Source organism: Emydura macquarii, unplaced genomic scaffold, assembly GCF_026122565.2.
Source record: "Emydura macquarii macquarii isolate MOO-44397 ecotype Brisbane River unplaced genomic scaffold, CSIRO-AGI_Emac_v2 contig_3328, whole genome shotgun sequence".
Classification (NCBI taxonomy): domain Eukaryota; kingdom Metazoa; phylum Chordata; order Testudines; family Chelidae; genus Emydura; species Emydura macquarii.
This window is the reverse complement of record NW_027133465.1, coordinates 5,984,720-6,009,557: the sequence shown is the minus strand read 5'-3', so window position 1 is coordinate 6,009,557 and position 24,838 is coordinate 5,984,720. Positions and strand designations below refer to the sequence as shown.

The window sequence follows — 24,838 nt, the reverse complement described above, 5'->3', positions numbered from 1 at the left end:
TATGTAGGTAGGACTTGAGTTAGCGGCTACACTCAAGTTATAACATGAGTTAACTTGGCAGTGATGACTAGCCCACTGATTGCAAAGTAGGGTTTAACGTCATGTTACTGAACCTGACTCCTCTCAGTCATGGTCGAACACTGCCTAATTTTCTAGTGAAGACCGCTGGCTTTAAGAATGCTATGCTGATTTACACCAGCTGAGGATCTGACCCATGGCCATTCATGGGACTACTGGTTGAATCAGACTCAGTATTGAGTACAAGTGGCAGAATCAGGCCCGTTATCAGTTACATGCAGCTCTTCAGCGCCTGGCATATTGCTAAAAGTTGCAGAGTGCTGTCGCCTCCATGCTAGAATAACGTTTCCCAGGTACTGTACACATCGTTGCTTACATTCCAGACCTGGATTATCTAGCTAGGTATATGATATGAAAGGCCGTATCGCTTTTTCAGGAAAGATGAATCACTAGTGAAAGGATAAATATTTAAAAAGGAACCCCATCCAAAATTAAAGTGCAGATTAGGTAATTAGTAAAGGCCGCAATTTGGAGGCCTTCTGATTTTCTAAAAGTCTTTAGAATTTGAGTGTGATAGGGTAGGGCATTACTGTTGAGTCCATGGTGAACAACACTGGGGAGACAAAGGAGGGTGATTGCCTTTGGGAAGATCTGGACAATCCATAAAACTGGGTAGAACCCCTTGCTGGCGTTCTGTTTCCTTTCTGTCTATATCTACTTACTTTTCTTTCTTGTGCTAAACATTCCCCCAGGAGGAAAAGACTTTGCTGATTGTAGCTGTATTTTTCTGCTGAGCCGTCCCGCTGGTTTGGAGCAAGGGGAAAAGTCTCCCATCCCTAGTATGAAAGATAAAAGCTTCCCCAATAGATGCATCAGGGATGGGTGAAAAATGGGAAAATGGTTTCGTGAAAAACGTCTAAGTTGTTTCCATTTCTCAGGGATCCATTTTCTGTTATATTTTAAATCCATGTTCGTATTGACATCTTTTATCAAAATAATTTACATTTGTCAGTTACCGAAAACTGTGTTTTCTTGCCAATAATTTTTGATTAAAAACATCAACAGAAAATATGGCAGAAAATGTGGTGAAAAGCAGAAAATGTCAATAATGTCGACAGGTGGCTTTGGGGTTTTGTGGGGTTTTTGAAAAATTTTGTTTTAGAAAAAACGCTAATATATATATATATTTTTTAACCAGACTTTGTCACTTCTTTGGACTGACAACCATGTGCTGGGCCGTCTTTGCTAGCTGTTGGATAGACACCATTCAGGATTGGGTAGATGAGTAGGTAGCTGAATGAGGACATGCATATGGGATTATTATATGTCATTGCAGCAACACCTTTGTTCCAAGAACTTATTAAAGTGGGGACATACAGGTAGGTACATCTTGTTGAACCATGCCGGCTGAAGGAGGACACCACCAACACCTGAAGTCTAAGGAATGATCTGGAGGAGGGAGTGGATTGCTCCCTCAGCAACTTTGCAGATGACACTAAGCTGGAGGGAGTGGTAGATATGCTGGAGTGTAGGGATAGGATACAGAGTGACCTAGACAAATTGGAGTATTGGGCCAAAAGAAATCTGATGAGGTTCAACAAGGACAAGTGCAGAGTCCTCCACTTACGACAGAAGAATCCCAAGCACAGCTACAGACTGGGGACCGCCTGGTTAGGCAACAGTTCTGCAGAAAAGGACCTGGGGGTTACAGTGGACAAGAAGCTGGATATGAGTCAACAGTGTGTCCTGGTTGCCAAGAAGGCTAACGGCATATTGGGCTGCATTAGTAGGAGCATTGCCAGCAAATCAAGGGAAGTGATTATTCCCCTCTATTCAGCACTGGTGAGGCTTCATTTGGAGTATTGTGTCCAGTTTTGGGCCCTCCACTACAAAAAGGATGTGGATAAGTTGGAGAGAGTCCAGCGGAGGCCAACAAAAATGATTAGCAGGCTGGAGCACAGGACTTATGAGGAGAGGCTGAGGGAACTGGGTTTATTTAGTCTGCAGAAGAGAAGAGTGAGGGAGGATTTGATAGCAGCCTTTAACTAGCTGAAGGGAGGGTTCCAGGAAGGATGGAGCTAGGCTGTTCTCGGTGGTGGCAGATGACAGAACGAGGAACAATGGTCTCAAGTTGCAGTGGGGGAGATCTAGGTTGGACGTTAGGAACAAGTTTTTCACTAGACGGGTGGTGAAGCACTGGAATGGGTTACCTAGGGAGGTGGTGGAATCTCCATCCTTAGTGGTTTTTAAGGCCAGACTTGACAGAGCCCTGGCTGGGGTGGTTTAGCTGAGGTTGGTGCTGCTTTGAGCAGGGGGTTGGACTAGACACCTCCTGAGGTCCCTCCCAACCCTCACCTTCTCTGATTCTCTGATTTAGCTACATGCAGGACAGCCCTCACCTGGGCTGGCACGCCGAAGGGACCCGGGACCGTCAGAGCTGAAAGCATGAGCTGCGGGTTGTAAGGACTCGGATCCTCTGCAGCTCAGCACAGAGTGGGGCTTTGACACCCTCCCCAGTGGGTTACACATGCGCAATGGCGGCATGCCAGACTCCCCCTCCCACGGTGGAGAAGTCCTTCCCCCAGGGAGACAGAATAGTCTGCAACCTGGCGGGACGGAAACGTAACAGGTCAGGACTTCACAATTTGGCTGTCATATCGATGTTGTTGCTGGTTCCCATGTTGCTGCTGGGAGTTTCCTCCACGGCTGTCTGTTCTGGAACTTTTACCGGCATTTTGTTGCCTGTAAACTTCACAAACCTTTGGAATACTAAGAAGTACAAAATGGGATCCAAGCAGCTGTTGGTGCTAGCTAACGGCCTGGTCACTTTGTAGGCTAAGTTAATGGCATTGAGGGTCCCGCAGCTAAGGTCCCAGCTCCGGAAGGAATAGTACAAGGTGCGAGTGACATGGAAAGGAAGGAAGCAGATGATGAAGACCACCAGGACAATGATGATCATCTTGACCGACTTCTTTTTGGACCTGGACATCCGGGAGGTCCCCCGGGTGGGCTGCAGGAGCTTCCGTGCCATCAGGCAGTAGCACACGATGATGGTCAGGAAAGGGATGCAGAACAGCAGCACCAGCATCACCGAGCTGTAGATGACGAACTCGCCGAAGAGTTCCTTGCTCGACGTGTCATGGCAGGTGATGGTATCGCACCTGACGCTGGTGGTGACAAAAAAGAGCACCGGCGACTGGCACGCGATGATGACCAGCCAGACCATCCCCGACACCCTCCGCGCGTAGCGGACGCGGCCCCACTGCAGCGACTTCAGCGGGAAGCAGATGCCCAGGAAACGGTGGACACTGATGCAGAGCAGGAAGAGGATGCTGCAGTAGAGGTTGGTGTAGAACAGGAAACGGACGATTTTACACAAGCCCACACTGAAGGGCCAGTTGTCTTCCATGGCGTAGTAATACACCAGCAAGGGCAGGGAAACCACATAGAGCGTGTCTGACACAGCCAGGTTGAACATGTACGTGGTGGAGGCGTTCCAGGTCTTGATCCTGAAGAGGAAGACATAGAGGGCCAGCAGATTGAGACAAAGTCCTACCACACACACGATGCCGTAGGAGACCGGCAGCAGAATGTACTTGAACTCCTCGTCGAATTTGCACTTGTACGTGTTGTCTTCCACGCTGCAGTCGGAGGAGTTGCCGCTCGCGTTCCAGGAGCGCAGAACCGTGAAGCTCTCCATTGCCCTGGAAAACAGAGAGCAAACAGTCAGCGAACACAGAGTTGGCTCATTGAAATGTGAGAGTAAATGCGGCGGGAGGAGAAAATATTGGCACTGCAGTGAGACAGTCACGGAGCAGAACACGAGACACATTTTAATGATTATTATTTATATGACGGTAGCACTTGCAGGCCCCAACTGAGATCGGGGCTCCGTTGTGCTAGGGGCTGTACGTATTCATCTTGAGAAACAGGCCCTGCCCTGAAGACCTCACAATTTAAACAGATAAAGGGAATTTTATTATCCTCATTTTGCAAATGGGGACCCGAGGCACAGAGAGATTAATAAACTTGCCTACGGTCACACGTGAAGCCAACGGCATGGCTATTAATTGAACAGAGAGTTTCTGAGGGCCTAGGTTAGTGCCTTAATTACAAGATCACTTTTCCTCTCCAAGCCCATGGAGAATCTGGTCTCTGAGTTACACAAGCATACCAGAAAAACTGGTCGGTTCTGAGGCCAACATGCAATGGGATGTGTCCAAGCGATGTGAATGGTGCAACCTCATCAACCACTGGTGAAAACACAGGAAAGGGAACTGATTGCATCAAGAAAAAATCTTATAAGATTACAGTGGATGTGCCAGGATTTTTGGGGGACTATGTCCCTCTGGGTGTGTTTAAGTCCCTCTTCCTGCCCCCTATATGTGCGCTGTATTGGGGGGGCTGCCCTCTAGGGAGGGTCTGAACCCTCTCTCTGCCTCTCCCTCCAAGTGACTTCATGACTTTGAATCTCTCTCCCACGAAGGATTCATATTCACACATTGCGACAGATGGTATCTGGATACTAAGAGAACTGTGAATTATAAGCAGAATGCTGCCAGAAGGAGGTGTGGTGTTCTTTCCTTTAATCACTCTATTAGGGCGTGGGAGGCAGGTTTTCTTTTTAATGATTAACTCTAGGAAGGTGCTTTTCTGAGTTGTGGGAAGGCAGGCAAGTGGAAGCAGACGGGGCTTCACTTTTGCTGTGAGGGGGACAGTCACGTTTCCATCCTCAGGCCTGGAGAACTTCACCCAGGGTTCAGCCAGCCACAGCGTCCCTCTGCTATAGGTCCATCTACACTAGTGAAGGGCCTGTCCACACTAGGAAACTGCCCAGCCTGAGGAACCAAGTTTGAGCTTGCCTGCGTGGAAGGGACAAAATCCCTGTGATAACGACGTTCCGGGATTGTGTCATAGATCAGATTGCAAACACTGATAAAGAGCAAGGTTGTAACATGCTTTGGCTCTTTTCCTAGTATAGATGGGTCCTAAGGCATCAAGCATATCCAGCTACGCCGGGATAAGTGTCAGAAAGGAACCTGTCTCCGAGCAGGAGGACGTGTCCTTAAACCCAAACCATCCTGGTTATCTTGGTTCTGCTTTTAGGCTCTCAAGATGGGAGTTGCTTATTCTGATGGGCAGAGGAGTACATTCACTCTGGCTGGTTGGCTGATTGCCTTACCCATATTATTATTACTGATTTGGTTTGGTTTGGTTTGGTTAGGGCTTGCTGCTAACTAAGTTACAAGAGAGGGTGGATGAACAGCTGCTAAGGTTTGTTTCATCCAGCCCTGAAATTTTAATTTGTGCTTTTATTTCAAATGAGTGTAAGTGCTGGTGAAAGACGCCAGATTCGACAGCACTAGAGACAGGAGCCCAGGACAGGAAGAGTGGAGACAGCAGAAGGGCCAGCTTCCCCACGTAGAGGCCTCAACTCTGATCTGGAGGGAAGAGACGAGAGATTAATTCAGTCTCTGTGTCCAGGATTCCTCTGCCTACTGTCGCAGCACTGCTGACAATCAGTGCATATATGGTGGTTTTCTTTGAGGCGTGGTCTACTTTCCACGAGGCAATGGACCTATTGATTCCCCATGGCCACCAGCCAGCCATCATAGAGTAATAACGGCAGGTTTGAACCATTGGGGTTGAATTTGGGTGAGTGCCCGACAGACAAAAGGCTTCAGATCTAATTTTCAGTCTCCTGAACCATCGACTGTCCAGCCTGTAAGAATTCCATGTGCACATATATCGGGGGATCGACTGGATCGCCCATTAAAACCTCGCTCCATTTTTCACTAGTTTTCAATAAGTTCTTGAGCCATACCACAAAAAGAACTGCCAAATGCTTATGCTTCCAGGAAACTTAGGAGGAAAACACACACACACACACACACACAGGTTATCTTGTTCAGTAACATCTGCAAAAAATGCCAGATATAACTTTGGAAACTAAACACAAGGAACTAAGCTGCATCCTCCCTTTCACCCATCCAGTGTGGTTCTGCTTTCCATGCACATGGTTTCGTTTCCGTCTGACAAACTGCTTCAGGGCATTGCATGTTATTTTACCCAACAGCCCTAGTGACAGAAGCTAGTTCCCTCTCGATGTAAGGAGAGGATTTGCTTCAAAGTGCTCAGATGGTCTACAAGAGACATGAAAAACATGTTTCAAGCCTGTTCCTTTCCTTCTCGTTTTGGATTTCTGAAGCCAGAGAGCAAAGAGCTTGGCTGGAACCCCAGAGCTGGCAGTGGACTTAAAAAAAAATTCAAGAAGGAAATCATGGGCCAAGCAAAGCACTAGATCTAAAAAAATGCTCCAAACAATGCATCAGGAAGGTTTGCAGTACTCAAGAAAGACCAGTTCTCACATCAAATGTTGTTAACTCTTGTGATTTTGTTACAAGTCTCATGACAGTTGTTGCTTTTCTGCAAGCCCCAGATCCTGGATTCATGTTGTGACAATTTAGGGTATGTTTGTACGTATTTATCATAGAATTATAGAAGATGAGGGATGGCAGGGACCTCAGGTGGTATCTAGTCCAACCCCCTGCTCAAAGCAGGACCAACCCCAACTAAACCATCCCAGTCAGGGCTTTGTCAAGCCACAACTTAAAAACCTCTAAAGATGGAGTTTCTACCACCTCCCTAGGTAACCCATTCCAGTGCTTCACCACTCTTCTAGTGAAAACGTTTTTCCTAATATCCAACCTAGACCTCCCCCACTGCAACCTGAGACCATTGCTCCTTGTTCTGTCATCTGCCATCACTGAGAGGAGCTAGCTCCATCCTTCCTGGTACCTCCTTTCAGGTATGTGACACTGGCTGGATTAGGGGGGCCATTTGTGATATTATTTAACATCAATATGTCAAAATCATAATAATAATTCATGTGAGATATGCCGTGTCAGGCACTGTTAGAAAGGCTATAATGTACTAAGTAAGATGATACGTTTATGCTCATGTGTTATATGTGTATTGGGAGTTATGAATATGTTAGAATATATCTGTATTTCAACATGTGTTGTGTTTCTGGGTGACACCCCAGACAGGATGGCTGCAATACTAGCCTGCTTAATGGCCCATTAAGGAAACTCACAGGTACAATGGCCCCAGGGGGAGAAGCCAGGGACATACTCGATGAGTCACCAGGACTTACTCATGTGACCCTGGACTCCATCTTGTTCCTGTACATTTCCACAAGCAGCATGGCAAAGGCCAAGGGACATAAAAGGCAGCTGCACCACATCTATTTTGTCTTCAGTCGTCAGTCTTCACCTACCTACCTCTGGATCAACTATTCATCTACACCTGAAGCTGTGAAACAAAGGACTGAGACCCATCCAGGTACTGGATATGCACCAGAGGGATTATACAAGCCTGCAAACTCCACAAGTCTACTAAAAACCTGATATATATGGACTTTCAAATCAATTGTATGTGTCTGATTGCTTTAATCCTTTAACATTTCTCTTATTGTTTGTTTCTTTCCTTTTATAATAAACCTTTAGTTTTAGTTACTAAAGGATTGGCTGGCAGCATGGTATTTTGGGTAAGAGCCAAACTTCTATTGATCTGGTACTGTGGCTGACTATTTGGGGTCAGGAGAACCTTTTTGGTAAAGAGCATAGAGTTTTAAATAACTGATCTCTTTACTGGACCTAGTGGCCTACTGGGAGCCAGAGACTGAAATGCAGTAAAGGGGGCGGTGTGTACTTTTATTTTAGCTTCTTGATAACCAGTGTGGGGAATCAGAAGCACTGTTTGTGGCTGGTTGGGAAGTCTGACTTTAGTGTCACTCACCAGTGTTGGGAGAATCTGCTCTCCTTTTACAGTCTGCCCTGACCTTGGCATTTTCAGGTGGCTATCTTAGGCACGGACTGGTCACAAGGTAGTTGAAGGCTGCTATCAAATCCCCCCCTCACTCTTCTCTTCTGCAGACTAAATAAACCCAGTCCCCTAAACATTTTTGTTGCCCTCCGCTGGACTCTTTCCAATTTATCCACATCCTTTCTGTAGTGGGGGGCCCAAAACCAGACACAGTACTCCAAATGCGGCCTCACCAATGCTGAATAGAGGGGAATAATCACTTCCCTCCATCTGCTGGCAATGCTCCTACTAATGCAGCCCAATAGGCAATTAGCGTTCTCGGCAACAAGGGCACACTGTTGGCTCATGTCTGGCTTCTTGTCCACTGTAAGCCCCAGGTCCTTTTCTGCAGAACGGCTGCCTAGCCAGGCTGCCCCCAGTCTGTAGCTGTGCATGGGATTCTTCCGTCCTAAGTGCAGGATTCTGCACTTGTCCTTGTTGAACCTCATCAGATTTCTTGGCATGCAGCCCTGGCCATCAGGCCTCATGGGAGTACAGGGAAGTCACCGACTTCAGTGGGCCAGCTTCCAGGCTTCCGTGACCTGCTTCCTGATTGGCCACAGGGTCTTCCTGCGTTGCAGCTAGCCCTATCTGAGCAACAAGCCATTGCCTGCTGGTTGCTACTTGGACTGACTGCTTTGCTGCTTCCTCACCTGACCCCACCAGCCGCTTCCCCATGCCTTCCTACTGGACTGCATCTCCCCGCGATCTAATTGCTTGCATTCAGAGAGAGAAACCAGCACAGGATCACAGAGAGATGCAAAACAGGGAGCCTCTTTTTGGAACTCACACTAAAACCAGCCAGGACTGGCTGAGCTATCCCCTAATAGTCTAACTCTATTGCTATGGCAACAAGCTACGCTCTCTTGCTATGGCAACCTAGGCAATTAGGCAAGACACAAAATGCACAACAAACCTCTTGCAGGCACTTGGACCATGGATGGGAACTGCCTTCCACTCCCCCGCAACTCCCACGCATTACAATTGCTCAGGGATGTGAAAAATTTTGCCCCCTGTGCATCACAGTGAGGTCAACCTATTCCCCACTGCAGATGCAGCCTGGCTAATGGAAGAATTCTTCTGTTGATCTAGCTCCTGCCTCTCGGAGAGGTGGAGTACTTACAGTGATGGAAAAACCCCTTCTGTCCGATGGAAAAACCCCTTCTGTCCGTGTGGGAAGCATCTGCAGCTCTGTAGCTGTGCTGCTGCTGTACACTTGTACCTTCATGACTCTGAAGCCTGTTCTATTTTGACTTGTCTTCCCCTTTCTAGTGGTTGATTACCCCACTGGTTGTGTCATGTCTGAATTTAGACTGTGCATGCCACAGGGCAGGGGCAGTGTCTTTGCTTATTTATCTATATCTCACCACTGCGTGTCTGTTTCTGTGAAGCATCTCGTCTCTGGCTGGGGGCTCAGAAATAATCTATTACGAATAAAACAGTAATGAACCTGCTGGCTCATTCCTCTGCTTAAAGTTTGCCCAGTGATTTGCAAATATAAAGTGCAAGCCCTGAGTATTATTCCTGGTCGTTCTTTGATATTAAGGAATAAGGAATCAGAGGGGGAAAGTTCTCTGACTGAGAGAAAAGTGTTAATTCAACTGAAAGGAGAACAGCAAAGCAGCACCAGGATAAGGGCCCTAGCTAGGGACAGGGGAGATCTGGGTTCAAGTCCCTGCTCTGCCACAGTCTCTCTGTGTGACCTTGGAAATGTCACTTAAGCCCAGATCCTTGAAGGTGCTTAGTCAATGAGAATTAGGCACCTAAATACCTTGGTGCCCCTGAGCTTTAGTGCCTCAGTTCCCCCCATCTGTATCATTTTGCTTTGCATCTGGTGGCTTACAGGACGTCCGCCTTCATTTCTGAAAACCAGGGACCTGCTTCTCTTTACAGTAATGTCCCTTTAAAGTGCTAGAGCGATTGTAAAGTAGGGTTACAACATGTCTGGGTTTTCCTGGACATGACCTCTTGTTTGGGGCCTTCGATCTCTGTCTGGGTGGATTTTTGAAATCTGAACAAATGTCCAGGGTTTTGAAAGGGGCGGTGGGAAAACGGCTCTGAAGGCAGCGCTGCAGCCAGCAGCAACACAGAAGTCAGGGTGCCACGGTATGGTAGTGCCACCCTTCCTTCTGCGCCACTGCTGGTGGTGGCCCTGCCTTCAGAGCTGGGTGGCTGACGAGCGGTACCCTAACCCTTTGCCCCAGGCTCCATCCCCTGTTCTCACCGGCCAGCCTGCCGGTGCAGCCCCGAACCCCAGCCGGCACCCAGAGCAGCCCCGGCCCCCAGTGGTGCCCGGCTGACTCCTGGAGCAGCCCCAGCCCGGGGCCAACACCCAGAGCAGTCCTGAGCCCAGGTCACCCAGAGGAGCTCTGAGTCCCACCATGGGCCAGGCGTGGCAAGTGGCGGGGAAGGAGGGTGGTGTGGAGGAGGGAAGAAGCAGGACCACCACAGCGTAGGCATCCAGCGGAGGGCGGCGGCTGCGCCAGGGGAGGCTATTATGCCCACCGCCCATGAAAAATCAGCCTGTGGATCGCATGCTTTGGGAGTGCCTGGGAATGGCTGCATGCTAATGCGTGTGTGATGGAATATCTGCAGCCTCTGAGCCCCGCGGGCAGGGACGGGACAAGGCGGGGCAGCTGCTTCACTGTAAACAGGCTTTGCTTTCGGAGCAGGACACAGAGGGGCGGGGAGCTGTAGGTAAGTATCACACGGTCATTTTCTCTAGCACTAGCCAGAGCAAGCCTCTCCCGTCACGCTTTTCTTCTGGAAAAGGCTGAAGTAAGCGTTGTCACCCTCACTCTGACCCCTTCGCACCATGTAAACGTGATGTTGAGAGGCCCTAAGCCCCCCCCCCTCCCCCCCCCCCCCGTTCTGCTCAGGGAAGGAATCCCGTGGCATGACAAGCCCTGCCATAAGGGGCATGCAGGGGACACAGCTGGGACTGCTTCCCACACAGCAGCCCTGGAAGGCTGTCCTAACTTAGACAGGCCCCCCAGGGCTGTCCAAAAGACACTGGGGGCTCCTAAAGTGCCTGGAGCAGCCCAGGATTTGAGGTGGCGTGAAGATGGCTAAAAGCCACCTTAGTCGCCCCACTCCCGGCCCCGACTTCTGCGCTGCATCTCACAGGCGCTAAACCTCCATGGCCCATGTGAGCTCTGCTCCCTGGAGGCTCAGACGAAGCTGAGTGCAGCCAGCAGAAGTGGTCGAGTCTTGTCTCCAGCCATCCCTGAGCGCCTCCCCTACCACGACAGAAAGGTGAGTGGAGAAGGAGAATTCAGTCCAGAATTGCAGGAGAGATAACGAGACCACCCGAGAAGAGTACTGTAAACTAGAGGTGTCTGAGAAAAAGCGTGCAGCTTCCTGGGAGGTGGATGTGCTCAGACACCGCTGGCGCACATCGTATCTAACAGCTGCTCACTCTGCATCATTTCTGCTCGCCAGCTCCAGAATGGCATTCTCATCTGATGCATGTCTTGTAGGACACAGAGTATAGGGCTACATTTAACCACAACTATCAGCAATCTGGTAAAATGAGGAAGGATCATATCTGCTCTGGACATCTGGCCCCACACCTCAGCACTGACGGGTTCCACACTGTTGTATCTCTTGCTCTTTACACCAAAAATGTAAAGGAGCCAACAGTCGCAGTTGGGTCCTTGGTACAAACACGCCAGGTGTCGCTGCTTTGTAGTAACCGAACGTACCTTTTACTCAACTGCAAGAAGTATGTGAAAGTGCATAAGCTGTCACAAGAACAAAAGTTGACGGGAAAATGTATAAAAGGGAGACGGATTAAATTAGTCTAAATAAAATGCCCTGCTGATATGATTCAAGGACTCTGTTGGTGTTGGACTTAATAAACAAGAAAAGGTGGGTCTGGAAATTAATGAACCGAAAATTGGTGTGTTGGATGTTAGACCTATGGAAGGGACAAAATAACGAGGGATGGGCTATTCCACTCACCACTCCCTTTTGGGGTCCTTACAGAAAGAGACTTTGGAAGGTAAATGGGAAGAACAGACTGAGACAAAAGCTACTGGAGTTAGCATCACATTCCTGGCTGCCACCCCTATCATCTCCTCTGACCCTGGGCCCTCACTGTGTTAGTCCTACAGGATGTCCTGATTCCCCAACACCGCTTGAGATGAAACAGGATCAGACTTTAACGAGAAGAGCAACCACAACCGCTCCAGCTCAGCTCAGCTTCTCTTTTACCCTGTAGGGCAGTTATTATCCTCTTGGATATCATCTAAGAGACTGTCAAACCAGGGGGCTTTTCCTTCCCAAACTCTTTCCAGCTAAACAGAAAGGGAACAAGGGATATTGGTAACATGAAAGCCTTCTTTACTATTTCACATTGCAAATGTTGCAGCTGGTTTCTGTATATTTAATACAAGGTAAAAAGGACTTTGAATGGTGTGTTTGCCATAGTACTAAAGAGGTTGATAGCTCTGTAAATTAAACCCCGGACCTTGTTTAACACTGTGTAATGCTGGACAGTGACTGGATTATGATAACACCTTTGGCCCACTGATTCCATGTAATTCAATACAACACTATATACAAACTGCTGCTCTGGCTGCTTCTAAACACAGAACACAGTGGGTGCCACTAGAAGGCTCACGAACTATTTGAAGGGATGCTACCCTATTCCTGTACACTGTGTATACCACTGTGTACACGTTGCCAGTATTAACATCCATACAAGGGTGGATTCCTGGACTGCATTTCTCATTGGTCCACAACACAGGTACCCAGAGATAGAGCCTCAACATCGCTCCCGTGCTGGAGAGACCTGGTCGTAAGTTTCTCCCTCCCCTAGGGGCCTGCTTCCCCAGCCCAGGGAACATGAACTCCAGTCTCTCATAGAGTATGGCTATTTCACAGGTGGGGGAAATGATTCGCCTTTGTACAGCACTTGGAGGTCTCCACACGCGTGTGCATTAAATAGCATTGCTTGTCGGTGTCGTTATTAACTGGGGTATTTGCATGCCATTGCCCCCTGCTGGCTGGAATCGGAACTGCTCAAGTATCCATGGCTAGATCTAGCGGCTGCTAATGCAGATTCTCCACTAGCACAAATAGGAAACTGTGAGCTGAAGGTCCTGCGTTTTTTCCCCACCCCATGTGAGAGCAGTTCAGCTGATGAGCAGAGAGTTACATACCCACATATTGTAAAGTGAGCCCACCCTGGACTTGCTGTTGGGCTTGGTCATATAATTATCCAACGTAAGAACGGCCACACTGGGTCAGACCAATGGTCCAGCTAGCCCCGTATCCTGCCTTCCGACAGTGGCCAGTGCCAGGAGAACAACACCAGTTCTGGAGAACAAGAGCAGCTCACAATGGTGTATGGTCCTAATGTACATTGCTTTTTGCAACAAGAAGCTAGTTGGTTGCTGGGTCTGGACTAGAGAGCTGCCCCTTCTCCTCCTCTGTTTAACCTAATGTCCTAAATTCCTAAGACAAAACCTGCTGTGTCTCTTTGGGCTCCTGGCTGTCTGACACCCGCCCACTTCATATGCACCAAGACATCGCATGGGAGTGACAGCCAAGCAACGCAAGGGAAGAAAAGGGAGCAGGCTGACCTTTCCCCAGAGGCAGCGCAACGACTGGGAGTGGGATGGCAAGAATGCCAGTATGTGCAAGCACTGACTGAGACCGGGAAAAGGGCAGCGGGGAGGGACCAGAGAGAAACAGAGAAACGCGGCGTTCTCCCTTTGCGGGATGGCAAATGTTGATCTCAGCCATGCCTCGTGGAAATCCATCTCCTTTATGTCAGTGCTGACTTCAGACCCGGAATGAGACAGGCCCTTGGACGAAGAGCAGCTGGGTAAAAGTCAACCCAGGCAAGAGGGAGAGAAGGAAATGCCATGAATAGCTGGCTGGAACCATACACAGGTTTTGCCTCCGGGGCACTTAAAAAGTTGGTGCCCAGGGTCAGGGTCCTGTTGGACTCCTCATTGCTCCTAGACACCCACAGCGCAACGCTGCCTTCTGCCTTTGGTTAGCCAGGAGGCTGCACCCGTTGCTGCCAGCTGAAGATCTAGCCCACAGTGACCCACACGCTCATTACCTCCAGCCCCGATGGTTGTGTCTGATCTGCCGGGCAGGGAGGAAAGTGAGTCCCATCAGGACATGCCAACTCGTCCAGCATGCAGCAGTCTATCTAATGTACCGGGCAGTATATCAGGAGCACATCCCCCATGTGCGTCCCTCGCTCATCTGGCTACCTCTGCAATAGCAGACCAGCTGCAAAGTCCGGAGGCTAATGCACCCGTAATGGCCATAGCCCTCTGAGACTGCCTCTCCTTTTGCGAGCTGTGGACATCAGCTCTAGCTGGCAAAGCTTTCAGAGACCAGGGGCGTGGCATTCCTGGCAGTAGGCTCTTGGCTTTGGGACGTCATCCACCCAGAAGTCGGAACGGGCCCAAGATCAAAGCACCTCCAGAATGAAAGCAAAGATCCGCCTCTTGGGACTTGGTTTCAGGCAACAGCTACTCCATAGCCCAGGTAACACATATACACACATGTCTATGATACATGTATGCCTCCTTCCACAACGTGTCTGGAGGGATCGAGTTTATCAGCCCTGTTTGGATGTATATAGTTCTGTTAGTGTATCCAGATACGGTGATGGATGCAGTATGCTTACCTAGACAGATAGGAGTTATTCTGTATGGCCACCATTGCATCTGAGATCAGCATCTGTCGACTGTCTCCTGGCTTCAGATCCAGCGGCACATAGCACATGCTCCCTCCTTATGATCCACCCATTACTGCTTGGCCCTCAGCAGCACAGACACATCGGCAATTGTCACTCTGAAGCACTTGTGTGTTTAGTCTAACATTCTTCCCAGGGAAGTCCTGAAATTAACCAGATACAAAATCCTTATTAGTTCTCAGAGCTGAACATCGGTGTAAATACTATTCCATCTGCCCTGCAGGGCGCTCAGTGGAAATGATTCAGTGTGTGGGAGACAAACAGCTCTGTGTTTTCAGGAGAAAACATCCTGCTTGCAATCCATCTCCTGGATGCTGCTTTGGAAGCAGTTCTGAGCACACACTGCAGTATACACACACACACACACACACATTAGGATGGACTAGTTGCTGAAAGCGTCTGTCTGTTATGTCAGTCCTATTTCCTTCATGGAACAAAAAAGGGCCATGTTACAATAAAACTACGTTTCAGGCCAGCTCTTAAACGTGGGAGTGACAGAATTAGAGTGCAGTGAAATTCATGTTCACCTCGGTCTCAGGAAAGCAAGGATTACCAAACCCAGGACCGTTGGGCTTCATGTTTGTCTTAAATAATTTTATAGGGACAGTAGGAGGGAGTTTAGGTTCCAAGTTTAGGTTCTGTTTTAAAAAAAAACCAGTCCCCAAACCCAATGTGACTAGAAGTGAAGTGGACTGTTCACCCAATAGAAGTGAAGTGGACTGTTCAGAAATGGGGAAGGAGGCAGCCTTTCATGGGTGTAAACTTTGGACACCCAAACACAGGAACCTTGCCCTGATGCAGGTGGAAGCAGAGAGTGAAACTGACTAGACACAATAGGCTGAATGCTGCTTGTGGCTACACAAATGCAGCTCCCATTGGTTCCAGTGGAAATTATACCCAGCACCAAGAGCAGAATCTGGCCCAGGAAGTGAAACGGACGTCACTGTCCAAGCTCCAGGCAATGCAGAATGTGAACAACAGCAGTGCTACGTTGGAACAAGTTGATGTGATGTCTTAAAACCATTTCAGTTCTAATAATCTAAGGACATTTTCAATGGGCCTGATTCTCATTTACGCTACTCTGACAGTGTAAAGGGGCCTTAAAGTAGTAACTTCACACCCATTTACACCTACCTGAGAGCCCTGGCTTTATCTACGCCCAGAGCAGTGCTAAGGAGCGTTAGGGAAAATGAGAATCAGGCCCGTAAGCTCTTAGGGGCAGACACTGTCTCTGATCACCTGTCTGTAATAATAGGGCCTCTGTCTTGGCTGAAAGCTTGAGGTGCTCTTGCAATAACAGTAGATGAGGTTGAAAGCCAGCCTGCTGTTATTGGGGTGCTTACGTACAAGTGTAGATGCGTAACGTTAGAGACACACACTGGGATAAAACCGCAGTTGAATGTATTAGTAACACAAGGATGAGAGGAGTTTTTAAATGGTTCTGTTCAGCTGGTTTCTGGTCCAGCTGGCTCACAGGGTCTAATGTGGTCTTGGGAATAGGGGCCTGGATGGGAAGCCAAGAGAACTGATCCCGATCTAAGGCGAGCTAACCTGGCTCAGCTACTAACCTCCTTGGGATGAAGCAGAGGCCCCACACTGGCAGGGAGGGGGGTTAAGCAATCTGACGGGCTCCACACTGGCACTCAAAGGGTTCGGGAAAGCCTGTGGATCCAGTTGGCCCTGCCCCAGTGTCAGGCATGGAGAGGGGAGATAAAAGGAGAGGGCCTTACTCTGGTGAGTGCTGACCAGGAAGAGGCTGGAGCTCTGCTTCTCTTGTGGGGAAGGCTGGCTGCAGCCCTGAGACGGCGCTCGCTTGTCAGCCAGATCAACCCTCCTGGAAGGGAAGATCAGGTCGCGGGAAGGGAACTGGCGGGAGCCCAGCCTGTTCTGGAAACAAGCCCTGGCTAGAAGGACAAGGCGGGCTTCACTGAAGGTTTGTGGGAGAACCTTGGCTTTGAGTTTTGTTTCTTTTCGTTCCTTTGAACCTTCCCAGAAACGGGGTAGGACTGAAGGCACCACGCCCCGACCTCGGAGTGGCTGACCCTGACAACCCTGGCCTTGGCGTGATGGAACCAGACCAGCGGAGACCTGCAGCAGAGCGAGTTGTGTCCAGAAGGGCTGCAAGAGAGCGCTGCCCTGGAAACTCAGTTTTGTTTCCCTTCCTATGCGGAATCTAGCGCTTCAGAGCTGGGACTGTCTCTCTGTGTATGATTGTACAATACAGTAGAGCCCTGAGGATAGCTGGGACCTTTTTCCATAACTGTAATAACATAGTCTCAGTTAGGTGTGAATCCAGAGTAATTCCATGGACTTCACTGCCATGAAACCTGTGTCACTGAGAGCAGAATCTGACATGGTAACTGCAAATGGTGTTACTTCGATCTTTGAGCTTAAGGCTAAAAACACCTACAACCCACATTCAGTTTACAGCCTTTCCATAAAGTCTCTCTGTAAAACACAGACCAGATAATGTGGGGTCTTCTCAGCTTTAATTTGCAATAATTTGGTGGAATTGTCAAAGTCACCAACCCATATAAGGAACTAGCAACCCTGGGAACCAAGAAAAAGCCTGCATGTTTTCTTCCTCCTCTAAGACCACAGTTAAAACCCACAGTAACCAAAAGAAAACATTCAGAAAGCTCTGACCGTACAGAGCCGTGTCTGGACAGGAGAAGTGAGAGTTTGCAGGGGTGTGGGGGGTTAATCTGGGTGATGCTGCTCATTCAGGGACTTGCCTTATCTTCCACAGCTGCTGGCTCTCTGAATCTGCCTACAAAGAGAGCTGGGCCCAAGCAGCAAAGTTAAGATCCAGATCCCAACTTTCCCAAAGTCCAGGCTGTTTTGATCTGACCCACCTTGACTGCTGCGCCCACCATCACGTCTCCCTGGCCACCAGCACTGCTCCTTGGACAGAACTCAGCCATGCCACCTTCTCCTCTTCTTTCAAGGAGTGTGCTTCTTTCTTTGCTGAACTCCCCACGCCCTTCCCTGCAAATTTCAACGTGCCCTTCTCCTGAAATCTCCTCCTCTTGGGTGCCTTTGACGCTGAACTTGCCCCACGCCACCCAATCCAAAAGAATTCTTGTCTGTTGCTTCAAGCCCCCAGCCAACCCCCTCTCCGGGTCACGCCTCTGTACTGGTGTGCATCCTATTCATACTTCTCCTTGCCTTCAAGGCCCTTGGCTGTACACCTCCTGTCTATGTCTCTAACCCGCTGTCCTTGTGTTTTCCCCCCACACACACTCTGCTCCACCAAGGACACTGGCCTCAATACTCTTTTTGTCTAGCATCTCTGTGCCTTCCTCCATGCAATGGCCACCCAAAATCGGTTCCTCTGCACTCCACCCTTACCGCATTCAATGCACTCCTAACGATTCTCACCTCGGCATAGTCCCCTGCAAAAATGAGGCACATAATAAAAAAACCCCCATACCATCAAGACGTAAGTCTGCCTCAACTGACATCCGCAGAGTCTGATCAGTAGCCTGGGCCCCTTCTCAGCCCTGCCCTTCCCAGGGTGGGGTACATTCCCTCCTGGCAAGCACAGTGTTTCGATTCAAAGCTATCCAGGGCACTCTTTCATGCGTCTCCTGTGAAGTACCTAGTGCACTTGTGGATGCTATACAATAATAATTGTCTGAACTGTCCAGCGACTCAGCTTCTCCAACGTACCTGGAAGGTACCAGCCAACCAGCCAACGCTTTGTCATGGGGAAACATTCCTTTGTCATGGGGAAACCTTCAGCATCTTCCTGTCCGTTTCAGAATCCCTCCTCGTCTCCAGGACTCTCCACGGACTTATCCACCTCCTTCTACTCATGTGACCCCCTCTCTGTGACCCTCCGTAGCCTTATCCACCCCCACAGATCCCACTATCTATGCCACCTTCTGGGGGTCTCATGCTCTTCCACCAGTTCCTGACACCTATTGCCCCTTTTCTTTCTGTCCCCACCTAACCTTCCCACAGGGGCAGGAGCGCCATCTCCGCACTGGCTTCATCCACAGGCACAGCCTCCCTACTTCTGGCTGTTGTCAAGTCCCCTCTCATTTCTCTAGGCTAGGGCACCTAAATGCCCTCTCCAGTGGAACAATCAGATCCTACTGTGAGAGCCCCGCCATTTCCTCCGCTGCTCAGGCTTTCTCCCCCACGATTCGTCATTGGCCACTGCTCTGCACCTCCACAGAGGCTTGCAGGGCGCAGCGAACACAGTTTGCTTGCATTTGCATGCTCAGATCCACCCTCGGGCGAGAGCTACTGGGAGACACGTTCCTATGACAGATGCAAAAGAACAAGTGGCATCGTGGCGCCGACCCCCGACAGCCCCTTCCTCTCCCAGCGCTGCGTGCGTGGCATGGCCAGAGCCTGCCTATGCTCCTTCTGCCTCAGTACAACACAAACAAACCCAGCAGACGCTAATGATAGAGGGGGTGAGACGAGTCTTTGGCAGCAGCTGGTCTGTGGGCTGCTTTCGAGCAAGACTGCCCACGGCCAAACAAGGGTGGAGGGGGGGATCGTGTGCATCATTGGTGCTGAGCTTAGCGTGGGCAGGATTCAGATACCCTCGTGCCCCTCGCTCTGCGGCCAGACCCATTCATTTCGCTGGAACTAACTGCACAGGAAGGTGCCAGTCAGCGTGAGCAAAGGTGTCAGCCCCTGACCCTGGGGAGTTTAGAGGGCGTGGCCTGAAACTCATTGAAATGGATGGACATACTTCAGTGGCCCAGAGTGCATTAAGTATCCCACTCCTAGAACTGCACAGAGGCCTTTGTCTGTCCAGTGATCACACAGTCACCGGGGGGGGGAACCGGAGACCGGGTGGAACAGGTCCAGTTCTTCTGCAGGGAGGGAGGGGGCAATACGTGGGCTGTGCATTCTGCACGCACCCCCCTGCAGCCCAGCTCTGTGGGGGGCTCCCCGCACTGTCTGGGCGTCCTGGAAGGCAGGATGTGGGATGGACCGGTGGAGTTCAGCAGGGTTCTGGAAACAGAGCACAAAGGAGCGAGCCCCATTCTCAGACCTCACTTCTTGCCAAGGAGGCACTTTTTCAATAATCCAGACCCAGCCGCTAAGGGGCCTCCCATGCAAACACAAGCAAAGCCTGGCCGGCTCCAAGCACTGCGGGACGAGGGCTTTGCCGACTGCTTAGTGAAAGCTGATGTGCCCTTGGAGACAAGCTCCCCACTTTGCTGTCCTGCTACCAAAGCACAGCAAACAAAGGAGAGGCTCTACCAAAGCGTCTACGCTCCAACCCCCTTCCCCACCCGGCCACCTGCAGAAAGGCCATTGGTGTTGTTAGATGACACCTCTGGGAGTATCATGTTAAATGACTGTATTTTAAAATGCTGCGCTGAGGTTTGGCTGGCTCCAGTGTTCTTTGTTCGTGTCCTGTCCGAAAATCGGCACTGTTGCTGTGTGCCCTTAAACATCCGTCAGCCTCACCCCCAGAGGTGGCTGCATTTCAACAGCTCCCGTAAGCTTTGGGCAATCCATTTCCCCACTCCATGCCTCAAGTGAAGAGCAATTGACATTTGGAAGACATTCTGATTGGAGATTTATATTACCGTAGCACACAAAAATCCCGATCAGCAGGGGAGCACCAGTGTGCCAAGCACTGTGCAGAACCAGAGGTAGACTTGTTCCTGGCCTCATGGAGCAAATGCTTGTAAGAGAGATGCTAGCTTAGTCCCTATTTTATACTAATAACGAATAATCAATTAAGTGCTTTGGGATGTAAGGAGCGATCATAAGTTTATCATTTATTTGCATATGTAAAAATGCTATCAGGAGAGGAAAGATGGCCCAGCACCAGCCGGAGACCAGGGTCAATTCCTTTTTCTGACGCAGACTTTCTGTGTGACCTTGGGTAAATCACCTGTACCTCATTTCCCCAGCTGTAAAATGGGGACTGCCCTACCTCACAGGGGCGCTGTGAGAATCAATACGTTAGCGACTGGGAAGGGGCAGACATAACAGCAGTGCCTTAAACAGACAGACGAAGGGGGCTCATCCAGACCCCCCAGGTACCTTTATAATACATCCTAGGCATGCCCATTGAAAATAATCCACTACAAATGCCGCTCCTCGGTGGGCAATCCCACACCACTACGGTCACTATCTCAGCCCCACTTTCATATGCCTGGGGACAAGGCTGCGTTTGGAATGTGTCCCGAAGGGGGATCAGAGCGGAGCTAGGTCAGAGCCAGGGTGAGAATTATTGCTCAAGCAGTGACTGCCCTAGCTGCAGCAGCCCCACTTTATACCAGCGGGCACTGGCTCAAATGCCCCGGATGAGCTGGGTTGTTGCAATCAGTGAGTGAGCATGACCATTTCAGCCTGACCGGCCGGCAAGGAACAAGGAAACGAACACTTGCATTTCTAAGGGTCTCATCAAATGCTGATGTTAATCTTTGCATTGATTTGAATGGGCTTTGTGTGCATGTGCGTGGGTGTGCACGCATGTTTGCACGCGTGCGTGGGTGTGCATGCGTGTTCATGCGTGCGTGCGTGCGTGTGCATGCGCGTTTGCGTGCGTGGGCGTGCATGCGCGTTTGCTTGGGTGTGCATGCGCATTTGCATGCGTGCGTGGGTGTGCATGCGTTTGCATGCGTGCGTGCGTGGGTGTGCATGCGTTTGCGTGTGTGCGTGCGTGGGTGTGTATGCGCACACGTGTGCATGCGGGCTGTGGTTCTGAATGCAGCCAGCTACCTGAGGAAAGCATTCAGGAAGGTTCGGAAAGGCCCCGTGCCACAGGCATCGTGTTGCGCGTTGCCTAGCGCTCGAACCTGGTTCTCTGTGTCTGGCCCGTGTGTATCAAACACTGGTCCCGGCTCACTCGAGTTGAAAAGAGTTTGCCGAGTCTCCCCGCTGAAGAAGGCTGTACGAGGCAGCACTGAAGAAAGATGAAGCAGGAAACCCCAGATCGCTGCCTCTGCCTCCCCAGGCAGAAGGGACAAAAACCAAAGGGGAAACCTCAGAGTCCCAAGCCCTGTTCTCCCTGCTGTCAGCATGGACGCTAGCAGCAGGCTCGGCCCTACCAAGCACAACTAACTTCTGGCCTCTCCTTCTGCAGTGCAGAAAACTGCGGAGGGGAAGTTCCAAGGGCAGAAGCAATTGGCGAGGCCCTGGCAGCAGAGCAGAGACACAGGGTCTCCAGGCACATGGCCCTTCTCTCCCGTGGATTCCCTGAGTTCCACCAGCAACTGGAGGAATCTGCAGGTTGTGGGGGGCTGGACCCACTGATTGTCCGACAAAGGGCAAGCCCCGTCCTAGGTTCACCCCCGAGGAAACTCCATGAGAGGAGCATGAGTTTCCTTTCCCCGGTGCAAGTTGTTCTCGCACAGCTGTGCTGCAGCGGAAGTTGGGTGGCCTCTTAGAGACAGTCCACTGTGCCGAGGTGGGCAGCCAGAAACCAGGACACATCTTGATGAGGACTGCAAAGTGACCCGACTCCCTGGAGGGCTTCGTGCCTTGAAAAATGGCTGGTGAGAACGCTGGGGCTTGGCTAGACCGGATTGCAGCCGCCAAATAATAATTCCAGGGAGGAGACGAGGTCGCTGCAGAGCGCTCAGCTGTAGCACGTCCAGCAGGATATTTGTTTGGGGCTCTGCTGGGCCACTGCACGGTGTTGGTGAACTGAGATGTTCAGCACAGGGAGAGTCCAGGTCCCACTCATGGGCGGTGGGTATAATAGGCCTGGGAAGGCTAAGCCTCCCCTGGCACAGGCACTGCCGACCCGCCACCTAGTTTTGCTTATTTATGCACCACGCAGGTTCCTGGGCGGCTGAGGAGGTGACATCAGCTTCCAGGGTCCCCTTGGACTTCCCAGGGAGATTACTGATGAACCCGGGAAGCTGAGCTGCAGATACGGCCTCCTCGCCACCCGGGAACCTGCATGGCATAAAAGCTCAGCGTTCGCCGCCCGTCGCTGGCCGCTCCTCTCTCCAGTAGCCTCCATCCCCTTTCGGGGGGGGGGGGGGGTGTCCCTGCCGCTGCTCGCCGACTCCTCCTCTCCTCCCTGCATCCCTCTTTTCCTCCCTCCTCCCCCAGCCATCACTCACCACATCCATCCCTCCTCTCCTCCCCCAATCGCAGCCCCTGCTGCTCGCCCTGTCCCTCCTCCCCCTTCCCTACTCAGCCCACCCCCGCAGTCCTCGCCACCTCAGAAGAAGGAGGGTGTGGGAGAGAGAAGGCGGGCCGAGCAGGAGGGAAGAAGCGATGCAGCGAGGGTGAGCGGGGTGTGGGTGGGGCCAAGGATCTAGCCTCCCCACTGCCCATGGTCCCAGCTCTAGTGAAACTCCTCAAGCCTTTTTACTGATTAGAAGAACTCTCCCACTGCTCCCAGGGGACCCGGGAGAACAGGCGCTGAGACGAGGGGTGTGCTATGAAGTCAGGAGATGTCCGGAGGGAGGCGAGGGGGAGGGCAGCAGAGGAGGGCTCTGGGAAACTGAGAGAAGCAGGGGAGGCTGGGGAAACTGAGGGCAGCAGGGTAGCCTGGAGAATGCAGCCCTCAGTTTCCCCACAGAAGAGGGGGCACCATAAGCGCTGAGTTCTGTATTGCACCCGACCGTCCCTACATTCCTCCGGCACAGAGAGCTGTTCCTGGGTGGCCTGTCTCGCCCCGCACGACAGAAATAACACCGGGACCGAGAGGGTTGCTGAGTCTCCGTAGCTCTCTTCAATGCTCTGCTGCTTTGCTGACGCTGCTGGCAAGGGGGCCACTTAGTGCCAAGAGCAGGGGTGGTTTGTGTGATGTGGGCAGCTGCCCCTGCAAACTGGAATGAGACCGCCAGCTGATCTCACACAGGCCAGGGAACAACATTCCTTCCAGCCAAGCGTCTTTCAGGCGGCTCCAGAGACTCCCCCCTGCATTTCAGTGCTGGGATGACCTCAGAGTGCCCCTGGGTTTCTGTCAGACAGCGGGCACTGCTGGTACAGGGAATCATGTCACCTCTCTGTGCCTCAGTTTCCCCAACCAACCTTTCACTGTCTTGACTCCTGCTATGGGAGGGCCTCTAGGTGCTAATGTGATATAATAAATACCTGAGATTTGGGGAATGTTCTGATCCAAAGCCAGATGACACAGTTGGTCCCACGTCTGCAATGGACTGAGCCAGAACCCTAGATCCAAATACCCCTTGGACTTCTGATGTGCTCAGAGCAGGATCTGAAGTGTGCCACTCTAGCCTGGCTCTGGTCTATGTATTGGTGAACTCAGTTTTGTCATTGACACTGCTCTAGTAAACGAGTGACTTTTTGCCGTCTGGCCATAATCAGCCAAACAAGGTGTGGAGTTGTTGGAGCAGGGAAAGTCTATGGGTAAAAGTCTGTTGCACTTGAAATGTGCTTGTAATCCATTGTCTTGCCTTCACGGACTTTGTATACGGCTTAGTCTGAGCAGCTGAGCAAACCAACACAGCTGAATGACCTGGAAAGTACAAGATTCTCACATAACACAACCTTTCCCGACATTGCCCTGACCTGCATTCAGCTGCCTGAAATAGAGACATCCTCTTCCTCGCAACGGAGACATCAGGTGCATCGGCGGCTGGATGCGTCAGGCCAAACGTCAATACGCTTTCCAGGGACTTTACATTGCAGATATAATTTCCGAACTGTGAACTGATGTGCTTTATGCTGGGTGGCATTCACCCACCCCAGGGGTTGCACTGGTGCTTTTCCCTAGGCCGCATGCCTTTAAGCTCTGGTCGTGGCTCCAGAACCTGCCTGGGAAGGATGAACTGAATCACAGCTGAGATGATGGATTAAGAGCACATTTTCAAGTGCCCCAGACATTACCCAGAGTTTTGCTGCTCCCGCATCCAGCATTTCCTATCTTGTTTGGTTAATTAAGACCAGAAGACAGCACAAAGTCACTCATTTACTATAGCCACGTAAAAGGGCAGGGAAAACTCAGCTCGATTCCTGGCAGGACCCTTTATCTATTCTTTTCTGCAAATGTCACTGAACTCACAGTAACGGCAACACAACTGCGTGCAAAAATAGACGCAGGGTTCCTGCTCAGAGCCAGGGGTCTGGCCAAATTGCACCCAGTATAGGCTGGGCTGGAGGTGCCGAGGTTTACGTAGATGAGCCTCCCAGCCTGGAGCGACAGACGTAGGCCAGCACGGCTTGCGCTAGCCCTGTAAAAACAGCGGGGTTCCGTCACATCAGCTCTCCGGTGATGTAAGTCGGAGCAGCTGCACAGCTGCTCCAGTGCCAGGACCAGGCCAG

At 50.8% G+C, this 24,838-nt stretch overlaps 1 protein-coding gene across 1 annotated transcript in view; it reads right to left on the bottom strand.

Annotated features, from left to right (window-relative positions):
• Positions 1-2,557: 2,557 nt before the first annotated feature.
• The window catches only part of P2RY2 (purinergic receptor P2Y2), a 34,182-nt gene continuing 11,901 nt past the window's right edge, over positions 2,558-24,838 (bottom strand). The window contains exon 3 of the mRNA XM_067533283.1: positions 2,558-3,722. Coding sequence (XP_067389384.1) covers positions 2,657-3,722 — 1,066 coding nt within the window. The 3' untranslated portion in view covers positions 2,558-2,656. The remainder of the gene's footprint in view (positions 3,723-24,838) is intronic.